Source organism: Typopeltis vanoorti, chromosome 3, assembly GCF_054136105.1.
Source record: "Typopeltis vanoorti isolate ZY-2024b chromosome 3, IOZ_Tvanoo_1.0, whole genome shotgun sequence".
Taxonomy (NCBI): Eukaryota; Metazoa; Arthropoda; class Arachnida; order Uropygi; family Thelyphonidae; genus Typopeltis; species Typopeltis vanoorti.
Window position 1 is genome coordinate 106,992,551 of NC_143551.1, and position 27,968 is coordinate 107,020,518.

The following is a 27,968-nucleotide window of genomic DNA, read 5'->3' on the forward strand; positions in this document are numbered from 1 at the left end:
CATGATGTGCACCACATCTGATTTTGATGTTTGTAAGGATACCTACTCGGCCATTTAGACTAGACCAAACTTCTTAACTGAACTTAAACTTGCAGCTAAAACAAGTGCCGTACACATCAACTGTCTAAACAACTTTGCATGATTCCTTCTGTTACATAGTACCTACGCATTCACAAAATCCGACATCTTATAAAAAGAATGTCAAACTACTGTATAATCTTCGCTTTTGACTTCATTAGCTCAGAATGTTCTTTACCTATTCTATTCTATTCATTCACGATGTCTATTCATCTTCAAATTATAATGATCATTATGACCTCTTGGAATTTTTTTCCCGAAGCAGACTGGTTTTCTGCAGTCTAACTACTTACAAGATGAGTTTATCCTCCTTAGAGATTTGTTGTCCAGCTAGATGCCATATTAGATTTATGCGACCAAGCTGGAAGGAGATGCCAATGTATTTGCTATTAATCATACACTGATTAATAGCAAATCAAACCAGAATAACAGACGGTCTTCCAAAAACTCCTGATTTTTTCATATCTTGGACATGCGCTTGTCCAAGTATGTCATATACTGTGACATACTTTGACATAGTATGTTCAAGTATATCAGCTTTCCCCTTGGTAACAATAAAATAACCTAGTCCAAATTTCCTTTTCAATTGAACATTCTTCTAAGGGACTACAATGGCATCGAATGGTCCGATGATCAGATTACTGTTTCTGCTTTCCCAATCTAAATAATATGGCAACAATCATTGAGCTAATTCTTGTTGAAATGAAAGTTATCTTACATTCCACTTAAAATTCCCAACCGCTGTCTAAGCCTATATTCTCCAACAATTTGCAAAAACAACCCATTTCCTTTCCTCTTTCCCAAAAAAATTGATATCGCATATGACTAAAGACAAACACATAGCTTTATATTCAGCTACAATTGCAGCTAATGAAAGTTGAAAAAAAAATCGAGAAACCCAAATCCGACTGTGAAAAAGTTAAGTATAGAAAACTTGCCCTCTGCTAAAATGGTAGTCATGTCATCTAGTTTTCTCGCCAAAAGATGATTTCATATCATTCCTCTCCTTCAAAGCTAATAATCTAAACGCAGACCATTCTGATAAATCAGTTCCTAGTATATCAGTACACTACATATTCTACTATATCCGAAGAATACGCAGCATTCTCTTTTTAAGACATCTGAATAATTCGGAATATCTTGAATACAAACAAATTTTCGTGTCCTAACGGTATCCTCCCAGTTATGCTTTAGAACTAATACTATCCTATATCGTCTCTACAACCTTTTGTATTCCTCTAGAATCAATAGCATGGAAGTAAGACTATATTCAGCCTATTTTCAAAAGGAGATAAAGGTCATTGATCAACTATCATACCATCACTTTCATTTTAGTTGTTTCAAAAATAATGGAAAGGTAATCAAAAATCAACTTCATCATCTATATACCTAGCAGTTAATCAGTATTCACGACCATGGATTTCACCGCTCTCAATCCACAGCACATCCCCCTACTGAACATCATCTACCTTTGGACACAAGCCTTTTCCAAGATATCCATCCACACGAGTCATGTGGATGGATACTCTTTACATTTTATCAGAAATGATCCGATATGATACAGAGGTGCTATTTTTTAATAAACTGGTTTCTAATCGTTCACATTTTGCAACTGCTGATGACTTCGCGACATTCTTTACTTGCCATAGTGGACGGTTTCAGGATATTTCCTCATTGCTATCGACAGCAGATTTCTTGACTAAAAACTGACAGTTATTTGATATCATTAGGCTATCACTTATTATGTATGAAATTAAACTGATTGTTTTTAAATTTTTACCTTTCTGAGATACGTGTACGATACAGTGTTTTAAAACATATTTTAACTTGTTATCTAAACGGTTATATTTTAGATATGTATGTGTACATCGTGAGTGTATGTGTAGTATTCAGAACCTACAAAAGTGGAAATTTTGTAACGACCACCTTTGCCCCACCTTTGCAACGAGTCGTCCGGTATTGTACTACGTACTAGGGTCACTTGCATTAGCTCACGCTAAGTGTTCGCCAATACTTTATAGTTTACTATATTCGGCAAGAAACTCTCGGATTCCAATATTTGAGTTTCTTATTCGGTTTTAAAACTATGTGGGATTTAATATCCCCTAAATTTAAGTAATGTTTTCATTGCCGAAATGAAGCTTATTAGCTCTTTATACTTAAGTAAAGTTTTGTAACGATATTCTAGATAGCTCCGAATGCTCGCAGCTGAGGCGCAGGATTACACCATAGATAGCATTAGAAGGCTTAAGAAAACCTTTCATCCAAGTAAAAAATCAATAAGTCAAGAGATTAGGTACAATATCAATAAAGAAATAACATTTCTTAACGACTGCTAATTAACAAATAATAATAATAATAGTAAAGGTAAGTGCAAGATTACTGCTCACTGAGCGTAGTTACTGTACATCCACAGGGCGTGATTAAAAGCACCTACACTCAAGGGTAACCTGTCTATAACGTTACTTCCGTTAGTGTTGCAATGAAAAATGTACACTGCTCTTCATGTAAAGTAGTAATTATGGTATAACTATGGAAATTATGGAAACCGAGTAAGTTTCCATAATTTTTTCGTCATTGCTAGTGCGTGCGCGCGCACACACACACACACACACACACACACACACACACATATATATATATATATATATATATATATATATATATATATATATATATATATATATATATATATATATATATATATATATATATATATATATTTCCTTTCCTGCAACAGATAAGAGGAATTTCAGTACAGCAAATTAATTAAAATCGAGAAGAGGAAATTGAATAGTAGAATGCCGAGTGGATTCTCTCTTTTCTTTTGTTTGCGTATATGACTGCATATAAACTGTTTTTCATTAAAATTTTAATATTTCAATTTTGCCACTCAAAACATCTAAAAAGCTTCACTGAAGATTTTTTATGAATATATTGGTTTAAAAAAAAAAGTGATAGTGTAGCAAAATGCGCTGTGGCACATAAGGCCCAAGCTGAGATCCACTTCTAGTTATCCCTTGTATCTTGCAACTAATTAATTCATCGAAACAATTCTGAACACGTCATTATGATCGAAAAAGTAAACACTCTAATTATAATGAATTAAAAACGTATGTACAACTAACCTGGTCGTGATCGATTCAGCTCTGAGCTTCAATGATTGAAAAGCATATAGCGGCGGCGACGAATTTTAATGAGGTATTTAATATTTCCAGCATTTCAGAATGATAGAGGGAAATAATTCCTAGTTCAGAAATGTCATTTATATGATTAAGTAACATATTTTATACTAAGGATGTCAGTCTAATTTTGTTAAATAAATAGGGATGAGTCTGGTTACGATTAAACAACCAAAAACTTAAATCGATAGCATTCAGGAATATGAAGTTATTAGAATAAACTTAACGCAGCAAGATGATGAGATAATGCGTATTTCCATACATAAAGCAGACGAAAAGTAGGAAACAAATTACTCTGTTCCGAGAGTAACAGGCAATAAGAGCAGATAATTTGGGTGGACGTGCTGTGCACTGCACATACATAAAATATGAAATAATAATTTAGTAATTACATATATTAATGACATTATATTACATTAATTATATACAAATATAACGAAATCCTACATTATGTTACATGTGCATGAATACATGCTATTAACCTAATTGTCGTATGTTTTTGTTTGTCGCGATTAGTTATAGATGGCGTTGGAGGAGGAGAGCACAAAATATTTCACATGCATTTTTTTTTTTTTTAATTAAACGATTGAACTCAAATTATGAGTAAAAAGAGAGTGCCAAATATATTTATTTGCTCCTTTGGATTATATATTTTAATTTATTAAATATGCAATATGCAATCACGAAATATGAAATATTCAATCCCTAAAATGAAATAAAATAAATCATACCTCGCGTAGCTGGAAGAGCACTGTCGCCCTTCTATTGGAAAAGATTAGTTCGATTAGTTCGACACACACACACACACACACACACACACACACACACACACATATATATATATATATATATGAAAGATATCTTTATATGGACTTTTTTCTTTTTTAATTAAATGTAAGGTGGCTGATTTCATACAGAAGTAGCAGGGCTTTTTCTCAAAGAAAGTCGAGTATTTCAGTCAGCATATAAGCCAATCGGTCAGAGAAGACAAACAGTTAACAGACAAAAACACTGTTAATGAGCGATAGCATGGTGTTTATATGGTGGATTATGCAGTGTGTAAGTGGAGTTGAATGGCCTCCCACAATAGGTCCATGGGGGTGTCCCTTTAATAATAAGCACTGTAGATATTTGATCTCAAATATATTTAATAATTTATCCCTATTAATAGCCAACATAAACAAGTACAGGAATCTATTCATGATTACTCGAACTTCTATAATCATACCGACAGTTTATTTGTAATAAGTGTAAACTCGTATATGATTATATCCTGTTCACTGGTACTGTTTTTCACATACTACTTTCATGTACTGCACTATTTTGCTCTATGCATTGATGTTCTTACAATCTTTATACGCCGATTTTTGCTTTTGTATAATTTAGAACATGTAATCTGAAATTAAGAGGAAAATAAAATTTGAAAATAAATCGCTGCCTTTTTTTTTTCATTAAATAAATAAATCTTGGGAATCAATTAATATTTTAATTATTTAAAAATTAAAATTTGGAACTGCTCATAACGTGCACAAAGTTTTCAAATGAAATGTTCGAATATCATTATAACATAATTTTATATGAAAATTGTAACGCGCGCTATGGAAAAGAAGCTTTCGATGCAACTGCTACAGTATGGTAATACAAGTATACAGAATCGCTACCCACAAGAGATATAGAAATGAAATGAAAAACAAAAGATAGTTTGAAATGTCTACTTTATTTTCATAGACTATTTCTCAACATAATCTCCTCCTTTTCAATGTATTTTTGTAATTGCTTAGCAAGTTTTTAATTATAGTAAAATTCTTCAGGTTGTTTAGGAACTATTTTCTCGCTTTGCTTTTTTTTTTTTTTTTTTTTCACATTTCCTCGTCCGTTTGTCATTTTCAAAACGGATACCCTTGAGATGTGTGTACAATTTAGGAAATAATTAGAAGCTCGATGGAGCAAGTTTGGGTTGTAGGGAAAAGGTTCCACAACATCGAATCCAATATTTTCGATAGTTGTAGTGAACGGTAAAAAAAAGTGAAGTGAAGCGAAAAATTATTCAAAGCAGTCTTGAATGTAGGAGTACTTTAATAACGAAAACTGATGTTGCACAGAACTGAATCTACATTTCTCGATATTTCTGATGTATGCTGAACACTCGTCATAATTTGAAAGTACCAAAAAATGACTAATCGATCATTATTATCCTGAAATATTCGATTGCTTACTTTAAAGGCGAAAAGTGGGAGGAAATGCAACCAAAATAATCATGAGAACAGTAGGGAACACTCGAGATGCTTATTGGATTGGGGTGTCATTTGTTCTGGAACTTGCTCTGGTTACCAAATTATAAAACGTGGCAGTTTAGAAAATGATAATAACAATTTCTTCCATAGTCTCAGTGTATAACTTTATAACTTAAAGGTTAAAGCATAAAATTTTCCATTTGCTTCTTGTGAAAACACCAGAAATGGTAAAACACATTAATTTTTAACAAGACAACTTCTTATCCATTCATTTGAGCTTAATATAAAGTTGAATTCTGAATTTATAAGGAACTGTAACCTCATAAATATGTCTAATGAAATCACCTGAAAAAATAAATACACATTTTCTTAATTTTATTTATTTGTTTATTTATTTTAGTATTAAAAATATACGTGGCACATGCAGTCTGTGTTGTTCTTATATAGAGATAACATATAAAAGAAGAGGTGGTGGCAATGGAAAACTTACGCTATTTAAATTACCGCCGAACAGCTAAGGATATGAGGCCAGTGGATTATGTTTGTTAATTGCATGCTTTCTTCTAGCCATTTTGGAAGGGAGGGGAGACGATTTTCGGGAGGGGAGCCCTCCACATCCGAACCTGGCTGGTTAACTCACCTTTAATTGAAAAGCACTTATAAAGATTTCTCACATCCTAAATGAGATTCGAACCTATGTTTTTTTTTTTTTTTCTTCAAACAGAGGGCATCATCTATACCGAATAAGCTCAGGATGCTCCAAAACTTCACGTTCTAGTACTTAATGTAGAATCACTTTGCTTCATATATTCGATTCCCACCGCCCTGTGTCACTTCCTATTAAAGGCCTGAAGTGATTTGGGAAAAAGTATCATGCTTGGTCTTTCAAATCACGGTTAATGCTTTCACCCTTTCATGGCCGTGATTGCTATTAAAATATATATTCGTCATGATGAGACAGATTATTTTTTACCGAAGGTTCATTAATATAGATTGACATTAATCTACTCTTCAATGTCAAATTAAATAATTTATATGCTTTTCGGCAGTAATATACAGAGTGAGCAAAACATAGCAATCTCGATTAACTGTGAAGATTTCAAGAAGAGATTTTCTATAACAGATTTTCTATAACAGATTTTCATTGGAAACCTCAGCATGATTTCTTTAAACAACACTTTTTTTTTTTAATTTAATTTTTAAAATTTAGATTGTTTTTTTTTTCATTTTTAGTAATTTTCACATTAACTGATACCTTCGATTTATCCGACTTGATAGTCAAAAAATAGTCATGATTAATCATAACTATTTTCATTCTGTAATCAAATGAAAAGCGCCCAGTATTCATTTATTTCTTATTCTTGGGCTATCAATGAATCGACAAAAGTCATCCTCTTGTTTATAAGAGTATAAAATTACATTTTGAATCATAGATATCATTACAATGGATATAAGCTCGGTGAAAGATTTTTTTTTCTGAACATGTAAAGTAAAACTATTTTTGTTTTATTAATGCTGTTATAAAAAAAGTATTTTGGACTGAGTATCTTCTTAATTTGGCATCTGGTACATAACTTATCGGTGGGATCATCGCTCATGACTGTTGGCTTCATACATGTATGTTAAAAATAAATTGGCAGATATTCAGAACATACCATGTAGGAACTACATTTTTGATAACTATAGTACATTTATGATAACTATAGTATGAAAGTGTGACGACCTATCTTGAATGTGGAAAGCTTAAGGAAACACGTACGATACTAATACAGTACTGCTGATGTTTGATTTCATACTGTATAGCTGATACTCAAATCCTAACGATTAAGTTGTTGAATAACATGCAATTCATTTAAACGCAAAAGTTTTGTGCACAAGTAGCACCTATTCTTACTCGTACAAATAAGAAATAATGAGCAGACGAAATATAGAACTGGTACGCCATCTGTGTTGCGTTATACGAGAAATTCTCTCGTAACTGTAACAAGAGATTTTCTAGTGAATCTAAAGATAATTTTATGTTAAGCAGTAAGAATTGTTAAATGTTAAAAAAAAAAAAAAATGTGCGTGTTACTCACTATAAAGAATCTAAAAAGGGCTAAATGACAATTAAGAATTCATTTATTTAAAATAAAATAAAAACAGATTTTATTACAAGAGATAAAATAGCAAAAATTATAAAACTGATAATCTTTTTATACAAAAAAACTGCATCATAAAGACTTAATATTAAATATCAATTAGCAAATAAATGTGTATATATTACCAAAATTCTTCTATAGACGCATACATTTACTTTACATAATATCGATAATAGCATTTGGCACATTCACTTCCACTGTTATTCTTCCGGTTCCTCTTTTTGTTCTACACTGTTCTTGTCGTCTGCATCAGTAGTCGCCTCCAGTGTTACAGGGATTATCCTTTCGTTGGTTTTAGGGCTTTCTGAAGCTTCAGTTGAAATAGTTTCTGAACTCTCACTGTTCAGCTTTCCAACATTTGTTATCACTGTTTCTTTTAGAGTTATAGGGATTATCTTTTCACTAGATGAAGACTCGGAAGTTTTCTTGGTGGCCTTATATGTTAAAACGTAAGTGGAACCTAAATCTTCAATTTTTCCATCGCCCACTGATGATGATGTTGTTGTTTCTTCTTCCACTCTTAATGGAATAAATCTCTCATTCGATGATGATGGAGATGGTGATATTATTGTTCCTTCTACCAATCTTACTGGAATAAATCTCTCGTTTGATAATGATGATGTTTTTTCTTGCAGTCTTATGGGAATTAATCTCTCGATAGGTTTGACGGCATCTGTAGATTGCTCAGGTGCTTCTATTGAGAGAAGACCATCACTACTAAGGTAAGAAACGACATTTTCCGATTTTACTCCTGGTGGAAGTATGTAGCTGTTCGTAAATTCTCTTGAAACGGAGCCGTGCAGATCAGCTTTTACCTCGTGCTTGCCGTGAATTGTCACATTATTATCCTTTGTGGTGACCGAAATTTCTTCCGGAGAAAAGTGGCTCACATCCAACATCACTCGGAATTTTTTGCCGTCACTCTTCATCTCGGAGATTCCCGCACAAACTTGGCTTCGAGGCCTGCCGTAGAAGCGCTGATAGAATGTTGGCGGCAGTAAATCCGTTAGGTCGAGGCCAAACTTCTTGTCAATGAGACGAGAAGGAAACTCTAAGAGATCCCACCAGTCGGGACCTAATAATGTAGATAGGAGACCACGAGACAAAATCATTGTGGTAAAAGATTGAAGACGATATCTCGCAATAAACAGGCACAACCTCGAAAGAGAGCTCTCACTGCTACTTGATGTTAGGTTTCTAGGCATAATGCTGTTCTGGAAGTGTTTTTATAAGGACTTACTGTATTCCAGAACATTCCGAAATAACTTTATACGTGGCAGTTTAGTCATGATGTTTAGAATAGCAAAGAAGTTTGCTAACACTGTTTTCGAATAGTTTCTCACCTTCCTTTCGTGTTAGAAAGCAAGTTACTGAACACGTCAGTCGATTGACTGAGGAAGCAAGTTTAGATTCTGACATCACTAAGTGATTGCGCAATCTGTTGAAACAACAAGGTCACCATTGCAGCCATTCCATTAAGGTGAAAAATCCAGAAAACTATGCGGGAGATTATATAAAGTGAAGATGACGCACCCTAAAATATATTTTAAGATCCAATTTCTTTATTTCTATTATTCGAATTTCATTTAACAGCTACTACGTAGTTAAAAAAAGAAAAAGAAAGAAAGAAGCAGAATAGAAGTAGACTGAAAAAAAAAAAAAGAAACGGTAGATTGTCAGTACATATATAAGTGAAACAGTAACTTCCAATGTTTGTTATTTGATTTAATTTGATGAAAGAGGTTTTTTTAACTAGTCTGTGATTCCGAAAGTTCTAATTTTTACTTCACCACACTTTTCTTATCTGATAACCATGAGGCATTTTTACAAAGAGTGGTTGCTGTTATAGAACTTTAGGCCTATCCTTAAAAATCAAATTCTGTATGATTGTTGAATGGAAGCAATAATTCTTTTTATTGCTTCCATTCAACATTATACGTTAATATAATTTCTTTAAAGAAATTATATTTACGTATTTGTTTTTACATTTGTTACATTGGATATTTGTTACACAATGGATGCTCGTATTCATGGCAATACTTGACTGATTGATTTTTTATATTTTTTTAATGTGCCTCTGAAGTCCACGCTGGTGATCCGTACGTTAGTATGGGGTCTAATGACTATATATATATATATATATATATATATATATATATATATATACCACGCTGGCGATATATATATCCGTGTATTATATATATATACTCGGATATTTAATAATTATTGCCATTTGAATTTAACAACCCTCTAATCGTATGCGAGTAATAAAGAAAAAGATATATATTCGTAGCGTAGTCTTTTATAGTTGTCATCGCTATTGACTTTTGATTTTTATGGCAAGATGGACATCAGTCCCTAAGACTTATCGCTAAATTTTTATTATTTTTTTAATTTATAGAGAGAGATATTTTAGCGCCTGGCTCACCCGAATTAGGGCTGTGTAGAGTCTTTTAAATCGGTGATCAGAACTGCCTTCGGGCGTTTGTGTTTCCATCTGTCATTTTCATAGTAATTTGATGATTCTCGAATGAGTTGGTTGGGATGGAAGGATGTCAGAGTGAAGTACTTGGTAGCTGTCTGGATGAGAAACTTAGGTATATCTGACAAGTTTCCGTCATGGTGTAGGGGGAGTGTTCCTTACAAACCATGGGACGTCAAAGATCATTCTGAGGTACCTATTCTGGAGTATCTGAATTCTTTTGATGTTGCTAGGGGAGGTGTGGCTCCACGCTGGTGATCCGTACGTTAGTATGGGGTCTAATGACTATTTTGTATATTCTCAGTTTGTTTTCTGTACTGACTTTGCTTCTTCGGTTAAGTAAAGGGGTAGAGTTGGGCTATTGCTGAGTTAGCTTTGTTGCAGACATGTGAGATGTGGGGGTTGAAGCTGAATCGGTTATCTAGTTTGATTCCCAGGTATTTTACTTGTTTTTGCCAAGGAATATCAGTGTTGCACATAGTGACTGCTCCGTGATGGGTTGGGTTCTTTTTTGTAAGGAGTATGACCATTGCGTTGACATCTATCCACCATTTTTGAAACCATTTTTCAATATTTGTTGCTGCGTTTTGTAGTCGTTGTGTGGCTAGATGTGGCCTGAGTGATCTGGCTGGTATCGCCTTGTCATCTGCGTAGAAAGCCATAATGGTTGATGGAGTGTTTGGGACATCTGAGATGTAAATATTGAAGAGTAGTGGGGATAGAAGGGAGCCTTGCAGGACACCTGCTATGATTCTTCTTGCAGTGGATCTGAGGCCACGCAACTTAACTTGAAACTTTCAGTCTTTCAGATAAGAGTATATGATTTTGATGAGGTTTAGTGAGTATTTTGCAGTTATTAGTTTGTGGATGAGGCCTTTGTGCCGCACTTTATCGAAGGCTTTCGCCACGTCCAGGAAGAGTGCACCTACATGTTGTTTCCAGTTGAATCCGGTAGTTATGTATTCTATAAGTCTGTGAACCTGTTGAGTTGTGCAGTGACCTGTACGAAATCCAAATTGTTCGTTAGGTATTAGATCTAGTGTGTCCGTTTCGTCTTGTAGGCGTTTTAGTATTCCTTTTTCTGCTATTTTCCCCAGTCCTGACAAGAGGTGATAAGTCTGTAATTCTGGGGGAACTGTGGTGCTTTTCCCAGCTTATGGATTAGGATTATATCTGCCTGCTTCCAGCGAGTGGAGAAGTAGTTGAGTCTTAGCATCGCGTTGATGATAGCCACTAGATGCATTATTGTTTTGTGAGGAAGTACTTTTATAATTTCTCATCGTCTCGGTTGACTATGCCTCTTTCTCCATGGATTGGTTGTATGTTGGGGTGATTGCTGCGAAGGGCTTTAGTCATTTTCCATAATTAGTTATCTTCGGTGTTTAAGGAGCTTAGTTTCCTCTCCCATAGTTGATTCTTATGGTCTTTGATCGCATTTCGGACTAGATTTGTTGCCCTGTTTAGCTCTTGTTTATCCTGGGGTGATAGTGTTGCATAGTATTGACGTCTGATCCTGTTTTTGTTGCGGATAAGCTTTAGAATCTCTTCTGGGAGTAGGTTGGCTTGAGCGAGAGTGGTAACGGTGGAGGCTGTTGCTAGTCCAGCTTGGATTGTGTTTTCCAATTTATTGATCGCTATGCCTACTTCTTTGGGTGAGGAGATGGTTGGGACCGGGCCTGTGAGGTTGTAGTGAGTTGTGTTGAGCTTCTTGAAATTTGTGTAGGATTGTCTGGGGATGATTTCTGCTTCTCTGCCTAGGCTAAGCTGAACCGGATTGTGGTCGGAGCTAAGATCATTAACAACCTGAAACTGGAATTGGTGCAGAGTGTTCCTGAAAATGGCTATATCCATCACGTCAGGTTTGCCCAGTGGTCCGTAGTGTGTTAGTTCAACAGGACCTGCTATGGTGATGTTTCTTGTCATAGCGAATTTGTGTAGGCTCTTCCCATTAGTGTTGGTGTTTCTACTGTTCCACGCGGAATGTTTTGCGTTTAGGTCTCCCACCACTATTGTTGCTCGTTTGTGTCAAAGAGCTGGGAGAGGTCCGAGGCTAGGAATGGTTTGCCTGGAGGGTTGTAGACTGAATATAGTTTTTGACTACCTGTGTTGTTGGTGTGTATCTCAATTCCAGTTTCTTCGAGGTTTGTAGTTGTTGTTTTCTTGATCTCATTGTATCTTATGCTTTTTTTGACAAAGATAGCTGTTCCACCTCCCCGCCCCCCTCTGGTGTTGAGCCTGTCTGTCCCAAGTAGTGTGTAGTACCTTATTTTGGGATTGTCGCAAGGCCGAAGGTGCGTCTCGTTGATTAAAAGGATGTCTATTTTATATCGTTCAGTAAATTCTTTTACTTGAAATGCTAATAGATTGTTGTTTAGTCTATTAGCATTTCAATATGTGATCTGTATTGAGTTAGCTGGGGTAACCGTGTTATCCATTAATCATGGAGAAGATGACGTGTGTGTTCTTGAGGAATTTGTTGGTGTCGGCCTGATTGGGATTTGTTTTGCTAAAGGCCGTTAACATCTCTCCTAAAGTGGCAGCTAGGATTGCTGCAGGGTTTTGGTTGCAAGATGCTGGTTTGTTACTTGTAGAGACCGCAGATGAGTATGATTTCTCTGGAGTAACAGCCCGCGTTTTGATTTCTAGTGTTGTGTGGCTCGCTTCTGAGTGGGTGGGGTAGTGATTGGGTAGTCGGGGTAGTCTTCTGCAGGTTAGATGGGTGGAGTGAATATCCCTTGTAGTTGGTTGGGCGTGGGCCGCCACAGTTTGCACACTTAGCGGGTGTGGTTCGCGGCTTGACGCAAGTGTGCGAGAGATGGTTGTCATCGCACTTAACGAACTTGTAATCTGCTTTACATAGTTTTTGTGCATGCCCATATTTTTGGCAGCGATGGCATTGACCGGCTGAAGCCTTTCTTCTGAGAGGTTCGGTCTTGATGACTAAGCTGCAGACTATCTTAAGGTCATAAATTTCTCTATGGTCTTTACTGATCTCGACTAAGACCAGAGGCATGGGGCGCTTGTCTGCTCAGTACATGCGTGAAATCTTAATTGGCTCTAGGCCCACTGATCTGAGGTCAGTAGCTATTTCTTCAGCTGGTATGGTTTCAGCTAGACCTCTGATGAATACTTTTAGATTTTTTTTCACTCTTAAGCAGAAACGTGATGTGGGACTTTCAGTTCGTTCATAAGTCTGGTGAGCTGGCGGTAGTCAGAAGTTCCTTCTAGTTGAATCCGGATTCCTTTATTTGCACTCTTGGCTGATGTAAATTTGATGTATGTATTCTTCATCGTCTCTGCAATTAAAGACCATTTTTCTTTTGTTCTTAAAATTACTGGTGGAATCCTCTCTTTGGGTTGAGCCCTGGAGTCAGTCTCTATTCTTTCATCAGGTTGTGCTGTTAAGTCCATTGGAGCTGTTCTTTCCAAGGGTTAAGGTATTATTTCAGGTTCTGCAACTGGCGACTCCTTCTTGCGCTTCTTTCTGCTAACAGCCTGATAGTCTGTAGAGTCATCTGAGTCCACTAGGGGCTGGTCGATAACTGGCGACATAATCTCCCTGGTGTTATCTTGAGAAGTGCTGGGGAGAGGGTCAGGGGAATTGGCAGTGCTCTGATTCAACCTCTGCTATTTGGTGTATTGCTACCTTTCCTGGCCATTTTCTTTGCAACAGGCCACCGACATGCTTGAAGACTGCCAATAGCTGTTTGAAGTCTAGCTCATCATATGGAGTGTCCATGATTTGGCTTAATTTGTGATTAGAAGAGAGAACAGAGGTTGCTCAGGTGTCCCGCGCAACTTGCAAGTAATCCTGTGGACTTGAGGGTCCACTAGCAAATCCTGTAGACACGCGTAATGTAGGTGTCTACCAGCAAAACTGACAATTATGCGAGAGTCTACCAGCTAAATTATATGTAATCGCGAAAATAGTCTCAAATCGAAGAAAGCTTAACCTCTTAATATCACTGCTACTTGATTGCGAATTCATAGCTTTATCTCTTTCGTCACTTTAAACAACAACATCACCTTCACCACCAGCCATAATCAGCAAAATTCTCAACTTCAATTTGAAATTTTGTCATGGCTGTAATAATTTCGCTCCAGTTTTATACTGCAACCGCCACACATTTCGTCTCAAGCTGATGAGCTGATGTCGGGCACCTAAGTGCACGTCGATTTTTCGTACACGAGAACGCAGTGCGAGATGGTCCCATACCGCGAAACTCCCCATGTGTAGATCTAGTCTATCTACATATGGACTAGATTTACATCATGGATTAGTTATCGTTGTGACAGGACTTGAGGTTGCTTATATATATACATATAAGCAATATATAAATCTCTCTCTCTCTCTCTCTCTCTCTCTATCTATATATATATATATATATATATATATACAGAGAGAGAGAGAGAGAGAGAGAGAGAAAGGTTTTTTTTTTTTGTTAATTACCCTAGCTAGTGAAAATCTGAATTATAAGTAAATAGTCATGTAAATTTTTCGAGTTTTATTGTGAACTGATTGAAACAATGTAACCCTAAATTTTTATAATGTAAAATTATCAATTTTTATAAATTACATTTTTAAATTACGACAAAATTATTATTATTTTTTCCTTTTTTTAATATCACGAATCCTTGTGTCTTCAAAAGAAATTCTGAGGATAACATATTTGGTGATAACTACTGCTTTGAAAGACAATCGACATGCTGAAGTTTTAAAACAGCTACAACTGTTCTATGAACACTCGTCTTCCTCTAATCTAGAATTTCCCAACGTTTTTTGGATCATGCCCCACCTCAACGCCTCAAAGATTTTGATATCCCCCCCCCCTCGCCGACAATGGTGAGTGTTTTGAGTATATCAGTGATGAAGTGACGAATGCAACATCATTTTCTAATTGTCCCCAAAATATTCAAATTGCCCCACGTTGAAAAACAATGCTCTAATCTTTCCTTTCATAATCAAAAACAAGCTATTTGTGGCCAAGAAAATTCTCATGTTCACTCATATGCTTATTGGCGTGTTTCCAGGATGTTCCTCCGAATGAATGCATGGAAGGAAAAAAAAAAAAAAAAAAAAACCCTTCACTCTTGTTGCCATATATTGCAAAATAATTTCGGCTCTGTGTTTACTTTTTGTTGAACTGGATGTGGCTAATAAACACTAAGTCACCGTAATTTCTTATTTCATTGAATATATATATATAAAATATATATATACAAAGCTAAGGAGCTTTGTATATATATTTTATATATATTGCTCAGAAGGATCTGGATGTGAATCTGAGAAAGTACTGGTTTTTCATTACGGAAACTCGAATTTTTCAATTTTTCTTCCGTGCAGATCTTTTATGGTAATAGAGCTGCAACAGTATTTCAATGTACGTCTCAAATTAAGTTCTAATAATTAAAATTTTTATATTAAAAATAGTGCTAATCTAGGTATGTATTTGTTAAAAGTAGAGATGGTGACACAGTCAGTTATTAAAACTGGATTTGTATGTATTACAAAGTTTTTATTTAACTTTTTAACTATTTTTTTAAATGCTTAACTTTTTAAAATTCATCTATTTGATTCATTATCGTCTTCGTTATTGATTCTAATGTTTCATTTCGACTATTGGATATATATTTCTACGCTCACATATTTTGTTCTTCATCCTCAAAAATTTTTGTCAAATCATACATTTTCGGCTCACTTAAATCTGGTACCAAATAATATCATCCCTGCCTTCAAAAAAAAAAAAAAAAAAATGCATCTCCAGTATGTCATTTTAATGCATTAATTATTTTAATAAGTAACTTATTTAATAATATTTTAATGTCCAAAAATTTTAATTAGTGAGAACTTCAACCTCTTCTCTTCTTTTATCGTTACTGAATTATTATCATGATGATGATAATAATTCAGTAACGATAAAAACATTACCAGAACTAAAGTTAAATGATGTGTAACACAATTCAAAGTAAATTTATTTAAATTAAAGATAAAAAAAGGTCAAGAAATTATTGTAGAAAACTGTAAAAATGGCACATTTTGTAACATTTTTATATAGTGACATGATTCATTACCGCACTAACTGAATCTAGAGCCGTTTTCGGCACATGTATACATATCTCTTCTTACGCCATTTGTTTACCAGTCTTATAGCCTTCAGGAAGAAACGAGGAAATTGGCAGCCAGCTTCCCAGCGATGAGGATATGACAGATAATTGGTGTCCCTCCGTGTTCCTAATCCCAAATTCGTCTCTCTTTTTTTTTTTGTCTGAAATACTGTGAGTTCTGCAGTCGGTTTTTCTGAAGTATTCCGTGATAAATAATCGAGTGCTTGGGAGAGAAAAAATTCTACTTGCCAGTTCATGTACTATAGACATACTTTTGTTTTGCATAAGTTAGCCATTAAAACAGTCAACTTGAAAAGATAAATTTAAATAGTGATTCTAAATACCAAATTTCGTTAAGCTTTATCTAGCCAGTGAAGAATTATCACTTTGAATCGTTTTAACAATAAAAATTATCCAGTTCTAGCGAAAAAAAATGTGGGGGGGGGCGCGTTTATAAACATTTTTGATACATCGAGACTAAAATTGAAAAATGATTCCAATTTTGACAGAGCTCACAGTTATCAAATTTCATGAAATTTTAACAATCCAGTGAGGAATTCTTAATATCAGTTCGAATTATTTTGCTAAAAGTAACCCGATTAAAATCAAAATTGAATCTCATAAACATTGCCTTGCGAACATCCTATAATCCCAATTTCAATCAAATTCCGCCCATTCAGAGCAGAGTTGTTGTAGTGTGTAATTTTGAAAGACTTTGTGCCTTTTTAAATAGTCTGATAGAAACAAAAATCTAATAATTGAATTTTTGGAGACCGATAATTCGATGTATCAAATTTGAGCAAAATCCATAAATCAATCTGGCCAAAGTTCAGAATAACTTACGTACTGGAAAAAACTACTCAAAGGTATTTTGCTTCCCCCCCCATATTTGCACGAACCCTACCTACCTAAAAAGTTACAAATGGGGAATTATGTGTATTAAAGGATCTATGGAATTAATTTCAAAAAAAAAAAAAAAGCGAGAAGTCTGATCTACTGTAATGCTCTTTCGTCGTTTGTTATTTTTTGAAAATAAACAAATACTCTATGCGTGTTTCTTTGAAAAACTTTTAAGGATATGAAAGCGGATGAGCTTCCGCCGTATGACGTACTTTAAAGCAAAAAAAAAAGTTGGTGGTATGAAGAAACCGAGAACTGGCAAATAGATAAGAATTAAACTATTTTTTTTTTTTAAATGTGATTCCCGCCCATGAAGGGTTGCAAATCTATAGTACTGTAAGCGGGCAAAGAGATTTTCTTCGTTTTATCATCATTATTATATTTTTACATAATCCGTAAATTCTGCTCTATAGTCAAACCATGGAACTTTTTCAAGCTCCAATAAGGAGTGTTTACTCTGACATCGGCAATGAAATTCGTCTACAACCTAAAGACACTTCATATATTATCCATGGCAGGAGTCGAACTCATTGCTTTTTGGTTGGAAGACAAATACGTTAACCTTTAATTTCAGCAATCTCATCTCACTTCATCTCATCTTCCTTTTCCCTCTTTTACTTTGTGATGTCGAGGGTTTATTAATCATCGGACCTCAAACCGTTCACAGGATAAGGTGGTCAGCCCTACGCCCCGGTGTATCCTATGTCCGTAGTGTTGCGTTCTCAAGGCCGGTTTGCCTGCTTTGAGGGATGAAAAACTCCAGGATAAACTGGGGTAAAAAAACTCTACTGTCCACACCCAAGACCGGCTAACTTGGCTATGGCTGAGGAAGATCCTTCAGCTCCTCACGTCACCGACGGGAATCGAACCTAGGCCACTTCCCCAGGCATATGGTTGCGAAGCGCGCGGACAGTTTCAGCAATTATAAGTAATAAAGCCTATGTTGCTGTATTTTAAAATCATGAGATAAATCAATAATAATTTGATTCTGTTATGTGAACATTTGTTCGATGATTGCAACGAACCAAACACGATTGTTTCAAATAGTTGTAATACATTTTAAGTATGTTAAACTGTTGTGTTTCATGTAAAAAATTGAAACCTTTTCTGTGTAAACGCTTCGACACCTTCTTTAGTTTTTAGTGACGCGAATTATTTAGATATAATCACGAATTATTTAAATATAAAGCGAGAATACTGGACAAATAATTTTCTGAAGTTTTTAAAAGGATTTTTTTTTTAAATATCCCAATCTATTTATTCAGCCGTTATGCAATATTGTCTCTCCCTTCTGTAATTTGAATGGCCAATCCCAACTCTCCACCGAAGAAGCTGTTGTAATCGAAACTACCAGAAGACACTTCTCGAACGCATCGTCCTTTGGTTGAAAACGACCTCTATTCGAATCTTGTAAAAGGAATTTTTTTTTTTTCTTTTTCTTTCTTCAATAGTAGGTAAGCTAGTTGCCCTCGTGTAGAGGGTTTCCTTTTCCAGAAACTTAGGATTCTTCATACCCTACCCTGAGAACATATGCGAGTGATTAGCAGTGGGAATGTAATACGTATCCTGAGTGAGACTATTGAGTTGCCTGAGGAATGAGTCCTGGATCGCCAACAGAGATCGCTTACAGGCAGATTTTGTACTTAAGATATTGACAGTTAGAAACTTGGACTTGAAGTACGGTAAAATTAGAAACCTAACTTTGAAGGCCTTGGTTTGATGGTAATTGCGGCCGAAACAACAATGGCTATGAATCCGATCTCCAGCCAGTTTTTGTTCGGTTTGATGGTCCATTTTAGAAAGCTGGAATTTAAGTGATAACCATACTTCAGTTTTCATTAAAATCTTATTCAATATATTAAGTGAAAACGATTGACATTTTGAATTTTTCTTACGCTAACTAATTAGTTAAACATTGTAAGAGAAGTTGATTTGTTATTATGGATTCGCATATAGACTTAAATCCACATTAATCACTTAACGATATTCTAATCACTATAAATTTAAAAATTAAACCATTAATTGCTTTCTAAGCTTTATTTTTAGTACTTTTTTATTTATTAACTTTAATAAACGAATTATTTCAGAAGGAATTCCTTCTTCCCTCCTTTCTTCTTTTGTTGAATGCCTAAATAAGGACCTGACCAGACAACGGAGGGATCTTACAAGGCAAGTCTTTAGTGACGTTGCTTCAAAAAAAAGCGAGCGTCGATGAAGAATGCTCTGCAAGGCTAAACGACTGGAAAGCTTTCCGAAAATAAGAAACATTGCCCCAGTTTTTTACGGACCCTTGCTAAAGTTCTTCATTTCAGAATTTTTATGCGCCGTGCTGTTAACTGCAACAGAAATGAAGGGCGCATGGAAATTAAATATGCTTAGCAGTTAACGAAATCCTCTGGTTTGAAATGTAGAACTATAAATAGCATCTTGGTAATGCAGTTTTTGTTTTCTTTTAATAGAAAAAATATCCAGTAAAAAGTAAATTCTCAGTGTGTTTCTGCATATAATGTCTGAAATAGAACTCAATCAGAAAACTCGTTGGTTTGAAATTGGTTTAAAGCACACCTATACACATCCACTACCCGACCCCTTTGTCAACATTTCTTTCCGTAACTGTTGAGTTAGGTTAAAAATAACTAGGTTAATTTTTATTCTTTTCTCTTTCATATTCATATCCAAGGGCGCTCCCTAATTAGTTCTTTATCCTAAAGCTAACCGTATTCTGTCTTCATATATAAGTAGTGAAGAAATTAACCCGAAGACTCACATTTTGAAAAAAAAAAAAAAAAAAAATGTAATTTCGTAAGAAAAGAAGTGCAAAATTAAAGCTTAATTTTTTTTTTTTCCAATAGAGTCCTATGAATTGGGTGCTTATTTACAAGTTCCAGCATTGTCTCTGTAGGAAAAACACTAAAGACCATTGAAATTTTCGATGTTAACATTGCAATTTTCAACATCCAGTTAATTTAATAAGTTCCTGAAGATTTCAAATTTAAATTGTTGCCAGCAATTAATCAGCCAGAAAATTGTGAAGGAATACAGTAAATAAATAAATAATGAATGAATGAATAAATAAATATAAATAAAAATAATAAAGTCACCTAGGAATTTTTATAAAATAAAAATAACTTACAACGAAATTATAAATTGAAGAATTTTTAACAGAATAGTTCTTGATATCACAAGTATTATTCAATCTATCTGTCAAACAGTGTTTGTCGTAATAGATTAATATAGTCTCTCTCTCTGTCTCTCTTGTTCAAGTTATTTTCAGGTCTATCTCAGTGTTTTTTTTTTTTTTTAAACTAATATCCCTATGAAAAGGAAATATAGGAGGTGGGGAAAAGCATTAATAACATTAATATAAAAAATATGTAAGTTGCAAGTTTTCGGAAATACGTAGAGAATGGGGAAGTTGATTTCCAAAAAGATAAAAGTAGATGATGAATCAAAAAGAAAGCAAAAAATTTCGGGGGGGGGGGGATATAAATGCCAAGTCAATTAAACAGTAGCCTGTAAATATATGTAAAACCTGTAAGAAAGAAATTGAAAAAATTAATCGATTTTCTCGCATGTGAAAAACTCAGATGGTTGAAAAATATTCAGTAATTGGGCCAGTTTGTGATTCGTTCGTAAGATACCGAAATTCAAGAAAAAGCAGAGCATCTAATTTCTTCGTAATCGGCTTTTCTACGGAGATACCTGATCTTGTATAAAGAATGGGGTATCATAAAATGTAAAGACAGATATTTATTTATTTATCTAATAATTAATTAATTTTATTATTATTATTATTATTATTATTTGTTATCGGCTGCCGTCGGGGAATAGTTGTAGAGCAGCATTTGAAGGACCCAATCGGCATTCTTGAAGGTTTGTGAAATTAAATTTTTTTAAAAATTATTTTTTTAATACGTTTGAAGCACAAACTTTTCCATATACGATAGTCTTTACGGACATCCTTAAACGCGATTCTTGGACTTTTGAATAACGATTTTTAACTTATACATCCAAATTACCCCAAACGTAAATATAAAATGCTAGAAAAATAAACAGTTCCCTCATAAAAAAACTTTGCCGTTAAAGTGAAATGTATGATTTTATGTTCTTAGCATATTATATGTGACGCACACTATACATTGGGTGCTCGTTTCACTGCTTCTAAACGCTCTTACTTTGTTTATGCTTAATGTCTGAAAATAGTTCATTAAACATCACGCATTAAGAAATTTCAAATGACTTCAAGGTCCGCTGAAATTTGATAGACGTGCACATGCGTTCTGTTTCTATTTTAAAACTCCGGAATCTAAAGCTCAGTCTTTTTTTTTTTTTTTTCATCAAAATACTGATGTAGAAAGTGGCGCAGCAAAAGTGGGAGGAAGGAAATTTAACTACGAAAAGAATCACAGTTACTAGTCGTGAGGTCTGGATATAGGCCAAGTTATTGCTGACACGCATGCCGTCGGCGATGTTCCACGGAACTCAAAGTCAGCCTTGTGAACCAAAATATAACTGGAGCTTTTTCGTTTCATTTCTCATCATTTACTGCAAACACTTGAAATATAAGACGGGACCTACGCGGGGATTTTGTTAAAGACCTACGCATTAAAGAAGCCTCCAGCTTTTCCGGAGTTTACTTTGAGTAACGATAGGCCCAAAATAGGAGTTAGTCTGTCTTTGAGGGCAGGGGATAAGGGGAGGCTCTGTTTGGAAACACTTCCCTTCTCCCTCCCCTCCGGAGTGTCATTTTTCTGGTTGTAGGCAGACGATGGGGCAGTTCGTTTCCCTCTCACAAGGAGTCATCCTTAAATAATGCCCACGCTTTTTTTTTTTTTTTTTTTCTCCGAGACTTTTGGGCATTCCCTCTGTTACTAAGCTTAAGACACTTCCCCCCCCCCCGGTTCTTCCTTTATGTCAAGTTACAAATTAAAAACAAAAATGCGAAAGCATATAGTTTTGTTCTTAAAATTTAAAAAAAAAATGTCTATTATTTTTAATAATACTTATAACAACACTCATCCTACCTCAAAGTTTTGATATCGTAAAGCAAAAATGAAATATGACGAGGCAAGAGGACTCATACTGAATGAAATATATCCAAAGAAATTAATAATTTTCCTTAATCTCTACGATATGTTGAGATGTTATAGTTGAGAAACATCGGCAAAACCAAATCACTTGTTACGCCACATGCAGTTCACTAGTTTAACGTGCTCTTGATTATCGCAGTATAATTTTATAAAATATGTGAAAAAAGAAAATTTAATGACATCCATACTGAATACTTTTCAATGATCTTTAGTATTTTAATTAATGCTTTTCAAGATTGTTTTTTTTTTTTTCCAATATTTTAAAATGATTTTTGAAACTTTCGTTGTGATTTTATGTGTGTGTGCGACGCAGACTGCCAAATTTTTTTCTCTAGTCTTGTCATCACAGTTGTGTTTCATTCCATATAAAGTAATGTTTTCCGAAGATAACACGTGATGACAGAGCAGTGGCCTCAAGTCTCTGGTATTGTCTTTAGCATGCTGCTCCTGGATGTGCAGTAAATTTGTCTGTTTTTCGTGAAGTACGGGGGGTCTTGCAATTACACCACAGCCGATAAACTCCATTACATTTCAGAGGACTCAGTCCGAGTTTAACGGATCAAAGCAATGATCGTAATGTGATGAAAGACGTATAATTTAAAATAATAATAATAATAATAATAATAATAATAATAATAATAATAATAATAATAATAATAATAAAGGCATTAGAGGATTTATTTACTTATTTTGAAAGGGCGTGGGAGGAAAGTTTCAAGAAGCGTGGATTTAAAGATCCATCAAGAAGCTGTGTTATACCTTAGTCACGCGCATGTGATGTTATTTCTTTGTTTACTTTTAAGCTGGATCAGTAAAAGGTACTTTAATTACTACTACTTCTTCTTCTTCTCTCCCTTTTTATTTATTTATTTTTTATTTTTATTTTTAAAGAGTCTACCTTCTTTGGCTTGGGGAAATGTCATCTTACTGTACTTGTGATGATTATTATTATTTTGTAGTCGATCGCGTAAAGGAGGAGGATCTGAATGAGAACAATCCCTCATAGAATAATACATATAATAATCAAAATAAATGAAACTATTTTTTATATTTTTTTCACATTTGATACGTAAAAACAAAATTAACAAAAAATAGCTTCCTTTTTAGAATGCAATATCTCAACTCCACTCGGCACCAGCAGGAACTTTGTTTCTTTAAAAAGTAATCTTACATTAAGAAAAGAATGTCATTGCGAATAATATTATTTGTGTTTAAACTGAGTGAGGTACACTGCCATTTTGACAGAATGGACTTAAGGACAGGCAAATTATATTGCTTGTAATGAAAAACTAGCACAAAAGATTGTTGACCTCTGACGTAAAGGATATAAATTCAGAAGGGCAGCTTTATCCTTCTTTCCCAGTCGCACCTGCTCGACACGGAATATGTCGAGTATCTACAGATTAGTAGGTAAGTAAGGAAGCGCTTATTCCCGAAAATACTAGGAAAGATTAGGGTTGATCTGACTCCCCCTTCCCGTATGGAAAGGTAATGATAGAAAAATAATACATAATTCATTTATATACGTTAAATTAATTATTAATTTATAACACCAACATGTGCGTCATCTAGCCATTCCCATCTGTCAGATAAAGAAAGAAAAAAAATCGCCAAACGCGAACAGTGATAGGCATTTTTAAAATACCTATGTGTGTGCGCGCGCGCGCGCGCGTATTTAGCAAATATATATTAATGAGGGTTAAGTATTGGTTGTTCTGAACAGTATTTTAAGTCACAGAGAAGGAATGGAAAAGGATTACGCTTAGTATTCTTACGCTACTATTCTGACATTTAGAAAGAAATTATGTCAAACGAAACCTAAATAAAAAAAAATCAAACTGTATTTATTCATACAAAATGTTTTTTATGTCATGTTTTTGGGATATTAACTGATATTCTCTCCTCCCTCAAAAATCTCATGTACTAGTTATAATTACAACTAGACATTATAAGTTAAGTGATATCGCTACGATATCACTTATGTCTTCCAACACCTTTTGAACCAATATTACGAGAAAATAAGCTTCGCGTTATCAATACCATCAAGTCGCTGACACCTGGATGCATGAGTCACGAAGCAGAAGGTGTTCTTAGTTCTCCACATGAAACTGGGATTGCTATTTATCATTTTAATTTCTTTTCGTGATTCATTATCAACGTGACAAGTTTTCAGTGATCCTTTGCCATTATTTCTAATTTTCAGTTTAAAAATCCGTGCTGCACACAATATGACGAGACATTTTTACATTCTACGTAGCACGACTTCATTTGCATGGATTTGCGTGATAACAACCACCTGCAATTTTCAGACTGACTTAGAGTTGTTTTTAAGATGCTAACGAACTAACAACAGGTTAAAAGGATTGCCCTGATCCATAAATTTTCATTCAAAACATGAAGCTATACGAAACCGAAACGTCAGGGTGTATCAAGAGTCACGACACTTGCTAAGCCAAGTACTGCAACTCTCATTATAAGAATCATCCCATCTGCCTTTTTTGTTAGGCTCAGTAGTTTCTCACGGCCAAGAAAATGGCTTATTTGAAATGACTACAGTATAGTGCGGTCAATCCTATAAACATTGTTTGCAGTCCATTTCAAACATTCTGGCAAGTTTACCTGTCGGGGTGAAAAATCTGAGTTTCCTGAAGGAAAAAATGTCGGCTGTCCCCATATGAGACTGGCTAACTCTTCTTCAGTTGAAAATCCTTGATAAAAGTTCTTTGTGCCCTATACAGGATTCGAACCCAGGTCTTTCCTGGGTACGAATGTGTGTGTGTGTGTGTGTATATATATATATATATATATATAAACTGTTTTAAATGTTCTTCACTTCTTATGGGAGATTCAAACCCAGTTTTCCTTTCAACAAAAGGATATGGTCATTTTAGAGAAATATTCACTATGAGCATATAAAAATTCGGCATCAACGAAATTAATCTTTATTTTAATTCATTTTAAAAAATCCTCTGAACATCTGTTGTTCCCCAAAGGAAGATTTTGGAGATCCTTGAGCCCTAAATTTTTGGAGACAAGTGGACAGCCCGTCTCTATCTTTGTAGTTAGAGAAGCTATCAATGAATAAAATCTTTTATGTGAGAAAGAGAGAGAGAGAGAGAGAGTATAGCTGACAACTACTGCCATCTCATGGCTCTAAACCCCAATATTCATATTATTGTCTGTAATAATGAGTTCTGTGGTCAAATTTTGAGATTCCGGGTTTGGGGAGGGACCTAAAAATACTTATATACCCCAAAGATCGACAAATTCGGCAACCGGCTGAAGAAAGGCCTATAAAAATGCCTAATTAGCGACTTCCCGAGCTAGTCGATCTCTGGCAAGAGAAGTGATTTTGTTTTGATTTTTTCAGAAACTCAGGTTTTTCGTCCCGTAAACTAAAGAAAATCAACCATAGAACCCGCACTATTTCAGACATTCAAAATATTGCATTAAGATTACGAACCACAAGATGGCGGCACTTGTGGATGCTGCTTAAAATTAGTGATAGTCTCTGACTGGCTACCAGTGGAGATTTATCTGCCCACTCAATCTCCATAAGTTAGATAAGGCTAAAACGGCATTACTTACACCCTATAAAGGAATAAAAGGCATTAGCTAATTTTCGATTTTTTGATCTTAACACTAACAAGCTGTGTTTTATTTAAAAAAAAAACATGCAAGTTATATATATATATATATATATATATATATATATATATATATATATATATATATATATATATATATATATATATATATATATATATATATATATATGTTATTAAATAACAGTACATCATAACTTTAAAAGATGCCAGTGTGGACCTCTGGAAATGGCACTTCGATCTCATATAGTACTAGGCTGACCAAAGGAAGGCTGTTATAAGTTCGATTTTAATTTCCCACTAGAGGAATGTTTCTAATCTTTTGTTAGACTGTTTCCTGAGTTAGTCGATTTCTGGCATGAACAGGTAGGGTTCCTCCCTATCTCCCTGAAATTCTGGTTTTCTATTCCCACATCTAAATAAAATCAACTGTGGGATTACTATTACAAACAATTATACGAGTGTTAGGATTTAGGACCATGAGATGGTGGCAGTTTTTTACCATTTTCTCTCTCTCTCTCTCTCTCTTCTGAAAAGCTTTGATTAACCACTCGGTCAACCAAGTCCGCCTGGTTCGCCGAGTGGTTAGTGTATCGGCTCTCCAGCCAAAAGGCTCCGGGTTCGAATCCCGTCGTGGACATGAATGTTTGTCTGTAAAAATACTAGTGGTGCTGGTGGTGGGCGGTAGATGGCGCTGGTGTAGATGATGAAGGTAGTTGCAGTTGGTGGAGTAGTGAAGATGGAGAGCTGTAGAGTAGGTACCCTCCTTCGATGAGTCTTTGGACTCCCTGGAGGTGTTATGTAATAATAATAATATTGATAGTTTGGGTTGACTATAAGTAAACGCTTAAAGGATGGAGTGTGGTCACCGAAATAGTTTTAAAATTTTTCTTAGGGTTAAAAGAGTTCCATCTACTATTTTTGGGAAATAAAAGATGCTAGAGGATTTTATTATTTTTTTATATTTTCATAACATTAAATATCTTCATATAAAAATAAAATTAAAACATAGTTATTTCAATGTTTTAAATTAAGAAATAACACAATTATCTAAATTATACATATTTGGTCATAAAATACTTAAAAAACGAGACTTTTTGTGGTTATGAGACCATATTTAATTAATACATATATTAGTATAATCCCACCTACTAGTTTCGCTAGCGACTGTCTAGCTTTGTCAAGGCTCGAACGGTACACACAAGAAAATATGAGAGAATACAGAAACGTTGCTAACTGTTAGGCAGTTAAGTTTGAACATATGCGTGACAATGCGTGCATGTGTTCAGAAGCTTCGGTCAGTATCATGGATACGTGTTGTATGCACACGCGTCACATGATTTTTCGCGTATTGTAGTTCCGTTAAACTGAGTGAGTTGATTAAGTTTTTCCATATATCTTTCAGTATGGCACCCTGATTTCTGTTGAGATTGTTACTCGTTCTTAATACCACTGCCGCTTCCTTGAAAATTCTGTAACCGTAATCATCATCTAGGTATGGCATAGAGCTGTTTTCCCAGTCAATTGCATGGTTGGAAGTAGAAAAGTGACGTGCTAAGCCTGAGGAGACTGTCCTGTTGTGACTGACATCCCCGACATGCTCCTTCTGTCTGATTTTCAGGCATCTTGAAGTTTGCCCACTATATGAAAGACCGCACGTACATGGAATTCTATAAACACCTGGATATTTGAAAAATGGTACACTGTCTTTAGATCTTAATACTTGTCTGATGGTAGTAGTTGGCTTAAATACCACTCTGATGTTGTGAGATTTTAACATTCTCGCTAATCTTGAAGAGACTGAATCGACATGAGGGATGACTACTGTTGAAGCGTACTGGGCGACTATTCCTTGTTGTTGGAGGCTGTCTTTATAAAGGAATTTGTTGATGATGCTTGTAGGAAAACCATTCTGCGATAGTGTTATAGCAATATGAGAAAGTTCTGTCTATACCCCTTCTTCGCCTGAAATATACTTTTTGGCTCTGAATAACATTATTCAATACAAGAATAATGTTATTTACATTATTCTTCTAACCATCTATGATGGTAGAAGAATAATGTAAATAACATCCAGTATCTGTAGGTTTTCTGTATATAGAAAATTTAAAATTATTCTCCTGCCTTTTCACCAGTATGTCTAGAAAGGGA

At 34.9% G+C, this 27,968-nt stretch overlaps 1 protein-coding gene across 1 annotated transcript; it reads right to left on the minus strand.

Annotated features, from left to right (window-relative positions):
- Positions 1–7,597: 7,597 nt before the first annotated feature.
- LOC150108449 (uncharacterized) lies at positions 7,598–8,888 on the minus strand. Its single transcript, XM_090415851.1, has one exon. It carries the CDS (start codon positions 8,838–8,840, stop codon positions 7,836–7,838), a length of 1,005 nt encoding a protein of 334 aa, XP_090271977.1. The 5' UTR covers positions 8,841–8,888; the 3' UTR covers positions 7,598–7,835.
- Positions 8,889–27,968: the final 19,080 nt, after the last annotated feature.

What these genes read in the sequence shown, in the direction of transcription:
- LOC150108449 (XM_090415851.1), bottom strand. Translation starts at nt 8,840, where the DNA reads ATGCCTAGAAACCTAACATCAAGTAGCAGTGAGAGCTCTCTTTCGAGG.